A 12,304-nucleotide genomic window follows, 5' to 3' on the forward strand; every position below is an offset into this window, starting at 1 on the left:
ATGCCCTATCTAGGCTTGCGGAGGGGGTCTTCCACCTGGACAGTGGCTTCTAAGGGCTTACCTGCTTTCTAGGACAGGGAGAAGGCAGATCTCATTCAGGATGGTATGAAAAATCTCCAGTAGCTTCTTTCTGGAATGGGACAGCCTCTGCCATAGGTCACCTAGCAGCCTGTGAAGGCCAGGGGTAAAAAGGAAAGAGAGATTTGAGAGACAAAAAGGCACCAAGGGAGCTTAATCCCAGCAGTTGCAGGTTCTACGCCCCCTCCAGCCCCGCCCCCATACACGCACCCTGGGCTGAAAAGGCCTCACAGTTTAGGTGGACAGCAGCTGGGAAAAGCCTACAGGCTCTTCCAGCTCTGAGAGGCTGGCTGGTTCCAGGGCCACTTCTCTATTCAAACAGTGGGTCTGGAACCAGTGGCTGGTTAACAAAAGCTTAGAGCAATGGCTGAGGGGAAAAGGCTTAGATGCAGGGGCCAGGTGGCTACTCAGGGGAGATGCAGCAGCCAGAGCCGCAGGGTCCTGGGTCCCGCCCCTTGTCTTAGAGATGGGAATGCTGAAGCAGGCAGGGCCTTGGCTCCGGCTTCTTTCAGCCACAGTGACACCCAGAGTGTGGTCCCCGCCTCACTTGCTGTCTTCAAGCCTCCTCTTCTTAATTGCAGACTCCAGCTCAGGAATTGCTGTTTCATAAAAGGAAGCAAGTCTGTGGAGGCACACATGGTAAATGGCTAAATTAGGTCATAAATGCTGCACTTCATCAGAAAACCAAAGCAAACGCCAGGCAGCAGGAAGGCCCATTTCCTGCTCCTAAGTTGTCACCCCAATTTTCTCCTGGGATGACCCTGGCCCCAGATTGTCCCATTGTGGTAGGTCCCAGGACGAGGTCCCTAGGAAGTGACCAATAGCTACGTCTTCCATTCAGATAGGAAATCATCTGATAGGGTCATTCTAACAGCCATGAGAAGGCCTCCCAGGACTAACTGAAGTTTGAGAAACACAGGTCACTTTTTTTTGGCTCAGAAAGTTCTAGCAGCTGCTTACCTCCTGTGATATCGCACAGTGATCTCTCCCTCTGGGGCATCCGTACCTGGCACAGCCTTCCTTCTCACCGCAGCAACCTCGCCCCCCTGCGCCCCTAACTGCAGTTTAAACTTTCCATTCCAGCCACATGCTGCTTTTTTTTTTTTTCAGTTAAACCAGCCACACGCTTCTTCATCATGCTCACCCATGAGATTACTCCTTCCCAGAACCAGATGCACAGCACTCAGAGTATGTCATCCTTAGGACATAAATGCAGCTGCCTCCCTTCTGCAGTGTAATCCCCTCTCTGAACATCCTAGTTTCCCAAAGTCAGAAATACAGCCCGTACAGGCATAGGACAGGCCTAGGATAGTGCTGAATCTGTAGCATGCACTCTGCAAACATTTGTTTGTCAGTTGGCTGACTTCTGGCAACTTCCAGCCAATGGTGGTGCCGTATGCAGAAGCGGGTAACTGGGCCAAAAGAGGCAGGCCTTACTAGGCCCGTAGGATGGCACCCAGAAGACAGAGAGGGCAGTCTGGCCCAGAGTCAGGTGTTGCCAGGATACACTGCTGGGCTGGTGGGAGGGTAAGTTGGAACAACTCTTCTGGAGGGTGATTTGGCAAGATCCATAAAAATTTAAAATGCATATACCATCTGTTCCTGCAATGCTACTTCTAGGAATTTATTACTCAGAAACACTTGCAAAGATGCAAAGTATATGTGCTAAGTTATTCTTTTTTTGTTTTATTTTACTGAAATTTTATTTTTTAATTATAGTTTACATTCAATATCATTTTATGTTAGTTTCAGGCATACAACATGGTGGTTAGACAAAAATTTATTCTTTATAGCATTTTTGTTTTGTAATAGCAAACAACTGGAAAAAATCCTAAAGATCCATGGGATCTGGTATCCCATACAATGGAATTCTGTCCAGCCACACCAAAAATTGAGGGTGCTTTATACACTGACATACATTAATTTTAAAAGTACAATGAACACAGTACATAGAGTATTCATATGCCAGTATTAAATTTTAAAAGGGGCTGGGTGACATAAAATATGCACATTTGCTTGTATATGCATATCTCTGGAAAAATTCCACAACAAAACTAAGAACAATGGTTGTATACGAGGAACAGAACTGGAGTAGAGAGAGGGGGAGATGTTACTATGTATTTCATACTTTTTTGAATCTTCAACCATGTGAATGCATTATTCATTCATAAAATTACAGGACAGAGAGAGAGAGACTCAGATATATTCAAGCATATACTCAGGAGGGAGGAGCAGAAGGCTGTCATGAGAGGGATTAGCTAAAGAGCTGTTTGGTGGCTGTGACCCCTTGCTGAAAGTCCTCAGGGACTGAGGTTACTGCATTTGCTCACTGGGCGTTCCTGGCCTCCAACACAGTTTGCACAGGCTGGGCCAGCCCCAGCCTCTGTTTCTGGGTCAAAGGCAGTGTCATTTGGCAAAGGCAGTGTCACTTTTAGTCAGAAGTGTTTTCCTTTTTTCCTCCCCTCACCCTGAGATGTGTCCGGCTGCTCCCCTTCTTCCACTATCCCTTGCAAGAAAGTCAGCTCTTCCAAAAATGACCCCCCAGCCCCAAAGACCCTTTCCAAAGCAACCTGTGCCACATTTGGGGAGATGCTGTAACAAAAGAGGAAAATGCCTGTGAGAAGTGGAAATAAGCAGGGCACAAAAGTCTAGGACTAACTCGATCTGTCATAGTGATTTAATTTCCTACCTTTGGGGATTTTCCAAATTCCTGCCAGGATTTGCTACATGTACCACGAGAAAAGATACCTTTTTTAAAAAATGGCCGGTGACAGTCCCATCCTAACCCCTTTCTACTTGGAAATTGTCGATCAACACTTTATTCTAACATTCTGTGGGAGGCTGATCAGTCCTAAAGTCTGAGTTCTGCCAGCTGAGGTGACCCAAAAGGAGTCAGAATACCACTGTCATCCCTGGCACATGTCAGCGCTAGATAAATGCTCTGTTGAATGGGCGAGTAAATGACTGAATGGACTGACGGCTGGTGGACAGAGCTGGGCAGCTCCCAGAACTCCTTCAAATAGTGGAGAAAGATGCCCGGCAAGAGCAGCAGCCAGAGGCCACTGTGAACGGGCCAGCCCCACTGTTGCCAGGCAACATGTAGGTTACCAGCCATGCCTTACACCCCTTTCTCCCGCACAAGGAAGGAACACGTATCTGCTCATGGTGCTGAGAAGGCAAAGAGGGTCTCCCTTCCTTCCCCATGTCCTCCTCCACCTCTTTCTTCATCCCAACAGGATCTTTCTATGACTTCTTTGGATAAGAACCTCCAGTGGCTCCCTTCTGCCTACAGAATGAAGGTGCCACTCCCTGTGAGTGTTTAAGGCTCCTCTCAATCTTACTTGTTACCAGCTTTCCCCAGGGCCATCTTTCTCTGTTATCACTCCTTTTCCTGCTGCCCTGGTCTCCACTCCACCCCTCCCCCCACCCACAATTTGTCACCTTCTACTTCCTGGCTTTCTCAGGAACACACTCTGGGCCTTGGAAGACATCACTCCACCCGCCTGGCACGCCCTCCCTGCCACTACAACCCTTCTCTGTCTGGAAGGTTCTTCTCATTCTTCCAAACCTTGTTTAAGGATCGCCATGAAACCTCTTATTTCACCAGACAGAATTCCACCTCCCTCCTCTGTGTTCCCAGAGCATTTCATAATATGGCCACAACAGCCCGCCCTACATGTGAGCATGTCTGCTTGTTTCCTTGTGTGTGTTTCTCTGCCCTGGGCTAGGCGCTGAAGCCCTCAGCCACTTCTTGGTGTCTATTACTCCCCTGCCCAGGACAGGCGCTTAAATATAAAACAGAACTGGATTGAAATTGCCCTCTTCTTGGTTGTTGCTTCCCCCACCCCAACCCTGCTCTTAGCTAAAAATGGGAGTGCTTCTAAAATGCAGGCTCCATGCAAGCAGGAGCCTTATCTGTGTTCTTTACTTCTATGTCCCTGGGCTGTAGTAGGGCCTGGTATGTTGTAAGCACCCAGCAAATACTTGTTGAATAAGGGTGAGAACCATTATTTCAACAGCCCAAACTATCACAGTACCTGTAACAGAAGTCGTGTTTCTGGAAGGTTTGGCAAGCCAAAGGGAAGATATCCAGAAAGGCCCAGAGCGTAGTGCAGGTATCACAGAGGTAGAGAACAATGTCCTTTAATTCCTGTGGCCAAAAGAAAACACTGCATTATTCTCCTCTGCCCCCTTGTTACAGCTCTGTGAAGGGTTGGAGACAAAGTTGACAAAGCCAGGGGTCCCCAATAAGCAGATGCGTTGTGGTGGAAAGAGAACACTGGAGGTTTCGGCAAAGCCTGGCTGGTCCATCTCTAGGAGGACAACCTGGGCAAGTCACTTAACCTCCCTAAACCTCAGGTCTTGCTATGTAGGACCAATGGGTGCATACCCAGTGACATCTAGGGTTACTTCCAGCTCTAGGGTAATATGGTCCTCTTCTAAGTTGAAGGAGAACCAACCCTGGAATCTGAACACAATGCCTGTGGCCCGCACAGAAAGTACATCCCAATAAGAACAAGAATAGCAAGCCCACATTTTTCTTGCATTTTGAAGAGAGTGTTCAGAACAGGGAGCGCTTTCTCATACACTTTCCTGATTGTCATGACAACGCATGAGAATTGTTATGAACTGGGCAGCTGTTAGAATCTCTATTTTACAGATAAAAAACCCTGAGGTTCAGGAGAGTAAAAAGGATTTGCTCCCACTGCACTTAGTGTACCCCTTTCTGAAATACTTATTTCACGTCTATTTTCCCATGAGATCATAAGGTCCAAGACAGCGGCTCACAGCTGCCTTGTTCCTGCTCTATCTCCAGTAAAGCAGGGCCTGGCATATGTTCAGGCTTCTTAAATATTTACCTTCTGCATGTCATCAGCATGAGATTCTCAGTTCCATGAGAGCAGACAACAAGTCTGCTTTTGCTTACTGCTTTACACCCAACGCCCGGCCCAGGGCCCAGCCCATGCCAGGGGCTCCTCAGCACAAATTCACTGAATGAACGAATAGCCCAACAAACAGCACATGAATGAACCTGGGGCTGAACTACACTGCTGTCCTCTGAATTCCAGTTCTGTATTCGTTCCTCTACTCCCTAAATGAAGTTTCCAGAGAAAAAGGAAAGCCTGCTCTAAATGTGATGGGAATAGTTGCTTATGGAATTGGGGAAAGGGGTGTGGGGTGGGGGAGAAGCTGCTGGGTCCTCTAGGCAGTAAGAGGCTGGGCCGAAGGGCAACCTCACCAGGAGGGGCATGTCACTGGGCGTCAACCGGCCCCTCTCTTCAAGCTTCTGTGGTGTGGCGCTGGCCCCGTCCCCTTGCAAACCACTGTGCTGGAGGATATTGCTGAAGACCTGCGAAACACAAGAGGTGACTCTCCCACAACCTGTCGGACCAACAGCTAGGACCTCTGTCCTACAGCCAGGGATGGGTGATCTGAAAACTGCCTTGGACTCTGGAATCTATGCCAGTGCTCTTGGGACACCAGGTGAGACAGTGACCTTCTCTGAGAGCAGGGTCAGAGTGGAAACTGTAAAACAGAGATCATGGGGATATTCTCTCTACAGGATTATGGTGAGGATTAAAAGACAAAGTGCATGTAAAGCCCGGGGATCTTGCAGATGTTATCTGACTGGAGAGGCTGGGCAAGTGTATGGTAACATTTAAGATATACATTCAGCAATATATATGTTTTTGGATTCCCCCGTAGATGGCATTTATAGGAACTATATTAAAATAAAAGCCAAATCAACAGTGAAGGGAAACAGAGTCGATCATAAAATTATGCAATCTTTAACTAATTATGCTATCCTTAAGTATGATAATGGATAACTGTCCCTCAAAATCCTTCAGGAATTGGTCCTAAGGCCCTGGTGATACCAAAATTCACAGGTGCTCAAGTCTTGTGAATTATTTTATAAGTTTAAGACACTTATATAAAAGGGCATATTTGTATGTAACCTACACATCGTCCCGTTATACTTCAGGGGTGTTCGACCTACAGCCTGCGGGCTGGACGGCTATGAATGCGGCCCAACACATAATCATAAATTTACTTAAAACCTTGTGAGATTATTTCTGTGATTACGTGTCACAGTGTATTTAATGTGTGGCCCCAGACAACTCTTCTTCTTCCAGTGTTGCCCAGAGATGTCAGAAGGTGGGACAGCCTGGCAAATCATCTCTAAATTACTTACAATACCTATCCAATGCAAATGCTATATAAATAGTGGTAATACCGTATGGTTTAAGAAATGACAGCCCTGGCTCAGTAGCTCAGTTGGTCAGAGTGTCATCCCAATATGCCAAGGGTGAGGGATTCGATCCTTGGTCAGAACACAGACAAGAAGCAACCAATGAATGCATGAATAAGTGGAACAAGAAATTGATGTGTTTTTTTTTTCTTTCTCTCTCCCCTTCCCTTTCCTTCTCTCTCTGAAAGCAATAAATAAGAAAAAAAAAATTTAATGAGAAGAAAAAAAGATCTGTACATTTTCAGCACAGAAACAATGATCATAGGCCTATCTATATAACACACATCAGCAATGAAGCATTTAAAAAAATTTTTAAAAAGATTTTTAAAAAATGTATTCATTTTTAGAGAGAGGGGAAGGGAGGGAGAGAGGGAAACATCAATGTGTGGTTGTCTCTCACATGGCCCCTATTACAGACCTGTCCTGCAACCCAGGCACGTGCCCTGACGGGGAATTGAACCGGTCACCCCTTGGTTGGCAGACTGGCACTCAATCCACTGAGCCACACCAGCCAGGGCATAAAAAAACATTTTCAATCCATGGTTGATTAGGTCCTCAGATGCAGAACCCATGGACACAGAGGGACAACTGTATTCTAAGTTACCATGATGGTGGATATCTCTTGGTGATGAGAGAGAATCACAGGGGAATATTTATCTTCCTTTCTATTTTTTATACTTTCCAATATTTCACATTGAACATTATTATTTCATAAAATTATTTTAGAAAACTTTAACACTCTTATTTCAGAAGCCTAGCTCTCTTAGAGGGGTAGCCTTAGAGGCTATGGCTATCAGCAAACACAACACGCAAGCCAAGCCCTTTTGCATGAGTACAGTACCTGACAGCCCTTAGATTTCAGCCTGCTCAGCAGGGAAAGAGCGGAGCGGAAGTGGTGTGGTGAGGAGCGGGACATTGAGACGGTCTGGAGGTGGGACCACAGGGGTGTGGGGAGTAAACGTTTATCCCGGGCTCAGGAAAGTCAAGGGGCATTATCAGGTGGGGAAGAGGTCTGCTTCCCAAGCTCCCTCTCCTCTGGGCAGGGCTCAGAGCTAGTACCTGAAGGATGGTGGGCATGGTTTCATCCAGGTCATTATAGTAACTTGGCTGCTGGGTAAAGATGTTTCCTAAAAAGAGAAAAGAAAGGTAGGAATTGGGGAAAGAGAGTGGGGGCGGAGAGGATACATTACAAATAGTTGCCGGCATGTTCTGTGACCTTTCTTCCCTTTCCTAAGCCTGCCTGAACTAGAGCAGTCCTGGCCCCAGGCCCTGCTGGCACCAGAGCTTTGGCCCAGCCTAGAAACTTCCCCAGGGTGGGGGAGGGACTTGCTAGGCACAATTTAACCTTATAAGCACCTCTGCCTACTGAGTTATGTAAAAGACCTGCCCTGGTCAAACCAGCTCTGCCTGACGTCCCCGGGGAGTGATCACACTTGGGCACTGTGCCTTGTATGACAGCATTGGCTTTGGAAGTGGGAGTTAGTCATCCAGGAAAATGAGGAGATATGATCTCTTTGCTCAAGAAACCTGAATGCTGAAATCCAGGATTCTTGCCAGGCCACGTCTCCAATAATGTGAAGGGATCTAAGGAAAAATTTCTCTGGAAATTCTCTCACCCTCTGCTTTTGAATATGCCAGTCATACTAATGGATTCCACTCCAAGGTGAGAGGCCTGCGAGGGACCTAAAGACAGATTTACCACCCATTTGCAGTTGTTTCTGTAAAGTGAAGCTCCTCTCTGAGTGTTCACTATTCTCCCAGTGTTGCTGCTGTGAGTGAGGAGGTTAGAGCGTATGGTTAACTGGAACAGAAACCAAAGGATCTGACTGCCCAAATGGTGAAGGGAGGGAGGGAGAGAGAATCACAGCTAGTGGGGATGTCACATGCAAATGTAAATGCCCTGAGGGGCCAGGGTTCTTCATCCCGTTCTAATCCTAGCATTTAAGATTGGCTGACTGACAGGGTGTTCAGAATTCTAGGTGTCTTCTGTCCTTGGGCAGGTCTGGCCTTGGTTTCTTCATTGAAAACTCTGCAGCCCTCACCCCATCCCAGAGGATTTGTAAATGCAAAGGCCAGATGGCGCTGGGTAAGTAAGCAAGTACCTAGGTGGCTGGACTTTCTGTAAACACTTTCCTGGATGCTACTTTTTTCTTTGATTCCAGAAAGCTGAGTTTTATCAACACAATGGCTCAGCACTTCCCGTCTCCAGAGGGTGCTGATCCCTCAGCCTGTGAAGGTACTCCCTGACTGTCTGCACCCATCTCCTACTCCTGACAGGCAAGGTGACTGAGCTGTCTCTCCACCAACCTCTGCTCTTCCTCATAAAACCCTATCGGGATCCTCAAGGTCAAGTCCGAACTCCTCACCAAGACACAAAGAGCCCTGTGAGACCTGGCCTCTGCTGGCATCTCTGGCAACCCTCTCACCATTCCTGGCATCGAACCTCCTCCCTTGCACCGTCCTCATTCTCAGAGAATAAGCCTTGTCCCCTCCTTCTGCATGAAGTGTCCTCCCATAAGGCAGAAGTCGCCTTCTCCAGGTAGTGTCTCCTAACCCAGGCATCAGGAACAGGTCTCCTCCCATAATTTCCAGGTCCACACTGTGGTCCTTTCCACACCCCAACCACCTGGGATGGTGGAAAGCACTCTCTTATAATCCTCCCAATGCTCAAGCCTGAGTAACAGCGATGTTTTAAAAAGCATCAAAAGTGATCACATTTCATAATCTGCCCTTGGGGGCTTTGAAGTTTCTTTCCTTTCCTTTATCTGATTCTGATTATGGTGAAGATCTGACTTTGGATCTCTTAGAGAAATAATTAAAAGGTATGGGACAGCAGTGGCATCCTTGGAAATGTCCCTCCTCGGACTAAAGCGGTCCAGAAACCCAGGGCAAATGGGGAAAGTTGCCAAATAGATCAGTGCAGACAGGGCCCAGGCCCAGTGCACTCTTGCTTTGGCAAAGCAGCTCCGAGAGAGTCCAACTGAAAGGACCTGCGTTCAAAATTACTTGTTAATTCACAATACCAGTCTTGAGGTTTAAGAAAAGCGGGGTGTAGGGGGAGTGAGGGGCAGGGTAAGGACTGGGCTTCTGCCCAAAGGACCATCAGCCAGGTTCCTTGCTCCCTCCTTCTCTCCTGTGCCTGCAGGCCGGTTCTCCACACCCACCCCCAACACACACACACACACACACACACACACACACACACACACACACAAAATGAATGGATTCCTGATGCCTGGTCCTGCCCTCTTTTCCATTAATCATCCTCTAGAGCCAAAGAATAAGCCAGTATAGGGTTCTCAATATGGGAATGAGGATGTTCTAAAACACCTCAAAATCTATAAGGGGGTATGTTTTTCCAGAGAGAAGCTTTTATCTGATTCTCAAAGGAGTCAGTGATTCAAAACGATTAGAAGCCCTGGCAGCAGGCAGAGCTTTCTCCCTCCACCCTTGCCCGTCTGGATGCGTCATCTCCACACACCACCCCCTCCTCCCTCCATCCACACAGCCATTCTACACCCAACAGAGCTAAGAGCTAACGCTGACCTTGCCTCTACTCACAATGGACTCCGCTACCTCCCAAAGGCCTTTTCTGCAACTGACACCAGTTTTCTCTGGAATCATTAAGACTTCTCTCTTCAGCTGACCTCACTAGCCCTGCTTTATTCCGCCTCCCAGATGTCCTCTTCCACCCCAGCAGCCCAACCAGGCTCTCACCTTCAAAGCCACATGGAGCCACTAGCCTCCTTTGTGGCCTCCTGTCACTGCCCTCCGTACTCATGTGCTGTCAGATTAACCTTGTTACCAGACAGTTCCCCACCCTGCTCCAAGCTCCTAGGCACTGCTATGGTCTCATCACAGTAAGAGCTCACACTTATCAAGTGCCTATAACGTGCCAGGCACTGTGCTGAGCACCACCTCACATTTAATCCCCACAACCATCCTATAAGGTGGGTAAGTCACTAGTCTTCCCATTTTTAGATGAGAAAACTGAGCCTTAGAGTGGCTAATTGACAATTAGCTAATTAGAGTGACGATGTGACATAGCTAGGAATAGAGCTGGGGTGTGAATTGGGCAGTTCACCTTGACAGCCTGCCTCTTGAGCCACCAGTAATACCACTCCCGAAAGCCTGGCACTGAGCCCTCCCTGATCTGGCCCTTCCCTTGTCTCTCAGAATGCTCCACTCTAACTAAACTGGCCTAATAATTGTCTCTTTAACAAAGCATGCTTGCTTCTTGCTCACTCACACCATCCTCTCAGTCTACATGAAAATTAGTAAGGGCCTTTCCCTAGGAAAATAAAATAAATTAACTAATGATCATGCAAGACTTAAATTTGAATGAGAAACCAGAGGTTGTTCCAATAAAAAAGTTGGATATGAAATTTCATATACATTGGCTCTGATATGTTTTTAAGAAACACACAGAGAAGAGACTGGAAGGAAATAATCACCAAATGATTGTCTTTAAGTACAGGAATTTGGTAACTGTTTTCCTGTTTCTTTATATTTAGTATTCTCCCAAAACTTTCTAAATTAACATACATTACCTTTATTATTAGGGGAAAAAAAAGGAAGGAAACCATTATAAGGGATCACTCAGCTCTGCAACTGGGATTTCGAAGACCATGTCCTACAATCTCAAGGTGAAGGAGGCTGACAGCGGTGTCCGGGGTGAGCACCTCTGTGCAGGGCCCAATGCCATGAACTGCAACGGGCTCTGTTCCCTCTGTAGCATCCCAACCAAGCTTCTGTCTCTGACTGAACCTTCCAGCCCACTGCCTCCTGACAGGATCCGCTGCTGACTTCATTTCTTTCACAACCCAGAGTCCTCTCTGAACTCTGCCCCCATCTGTTTTCAGCAACAATGCAAATCATGACATTTCTAGGCAGCCTCAGCATCCCTGAGGCAGGGCGTAGCAAAGAACAAGAGCTCAATGGCCCTGGCTGGGTAGCTCAGTTGGTTAGAGCGTCATCCCAACACACCAAGGCTATGGTCCGATCCCTGGTCAGGGCACATATAAGAAGCAATCAATGCATGCATAAATAAGTGGAAAAACAAACTGATGTTTCTCTTGCCCTCTGTCTCAAAGCAATTAAAAAAAAAAGAATAAGAACTCGACAGTTAGGCCTATGTGACATAAATCCCAGCTTGGCCACTTATTAGTCATGGCCTCTTAGGCAAGTCCCTTACATTGTAAACTCAGTCTCCTTATCTGCGGATGTGGAGGATGACAGCACTCAGGTCACAGGGCTGCTGTGAGGCCTGGCTGAGATGACACGTGAGGAATGCTCAGCCTCGCAGCACGCGCTCCAATAAAGGTTAGCTATCGCTGCTGCTATCACTCTTATCACCGAAGCAAACTCCCCCTTCTTCAACTGTTTAACACATGGCATAACACTCAGACTCCAAGATCCTTGAGGAACCACGTGGTATACGTCTTTGTCTCCACTCCCCGTCACCACCCAGCCACTTATTTCAGGGGTGCTATACACATATCTAAGTCATTTCCAAGCACCACCCACCATGGCCACTTGGAATCCCCCTGCACTCATCTAGGTGCCTACCTTTGGAACCTCTGGTTTGGCATGTGGGGGCCATCTCTGTGCACCCCCAGGTCCCACGCCCTACGCACCTATCATCTTCTTGAGCAGTGGCGAGTTGCCTTTTCCAAAGAGCACGCAGAGGTCCAGGATCTTTGGGATGTCAAACAGGAAGTTATTGTAGAGGATTTCTCCAAATGCAGAGGGGGAAATGAAGTGATCCTAAGGAACAGTGCCGAGAAAAGGTGAGAGACTTTCTGAAAACAGATGCATTGTAAAGTAATAGCAAACTCACAAGAAACAACCTTTGGGTCTATCAGCAGGGGACTGGATAATTAATAAAGGTCCATCCATACCGTGGACATATCTGAGACTCATATATTGACCTGGAGAAATAGCTGTTCTTCATTTTAATATAAAAAGAAGCAAAAA

At 47.2% G+C, this 12,304-nt stretch overlaps 1 protein-coding gene across 7 annotated transcripts in view; it reads right to left on the reverse strand.

Annotated features, from left to right (window-relative positions):
- The window catches only part of ASCC2 (activating signal cointegrator 1 complex subunit 2), a 39,822-nt gene that overhangs the window by 16,256 nt on the left and 11,262 nt on the right, over positions 1-12,304 (reverse strand). For all 7 annotated transcript variants that reach the window (XM_036014630.1, XM_036014627.1, XM_028527650.2 and 4 more), the window contains 6 exons: positions 11,965-12,094; positions 7,388-7,455; positions 5,318-5,428; positions 4,116-4,228; positions 626-700; positions 62-169 (listed from right to left, as the gene is read on the reverse strand). In XM_036014630.1, coding sequence (XP_035870523.1) covers positions 62-169; positions 626-700; positions 4,116-4,228; positions 5,318-5,428; positions 7,388-7,455; positions 11,965-12,094 — 605 coding nt within the window. The remainder of the gene's footprint in view (positions 1-61; positions 170-625; positions 701-4,115; positions 4,229-5,317; positions 5,429-7,387; positions 7,456-11,964; positions 12,095-12,304) is intronic.

This window comes from Phyllostomus discolor, chromosome 13 (genome assembly GCF_004126475.2).
Source record: "Phyllostomus discolor isolate MPI-MPIP mPhyDis1 chromosome 13, mPhyDis1.pri.v3, whole genome shotgun sequence".
Taxonomy (NCBI): Eukaryota; Metazoa; Chordata; class Mammalia; order Chiroptera; family Phyllostomidae; genus Phyllostomus; species Phyllostomus discolor.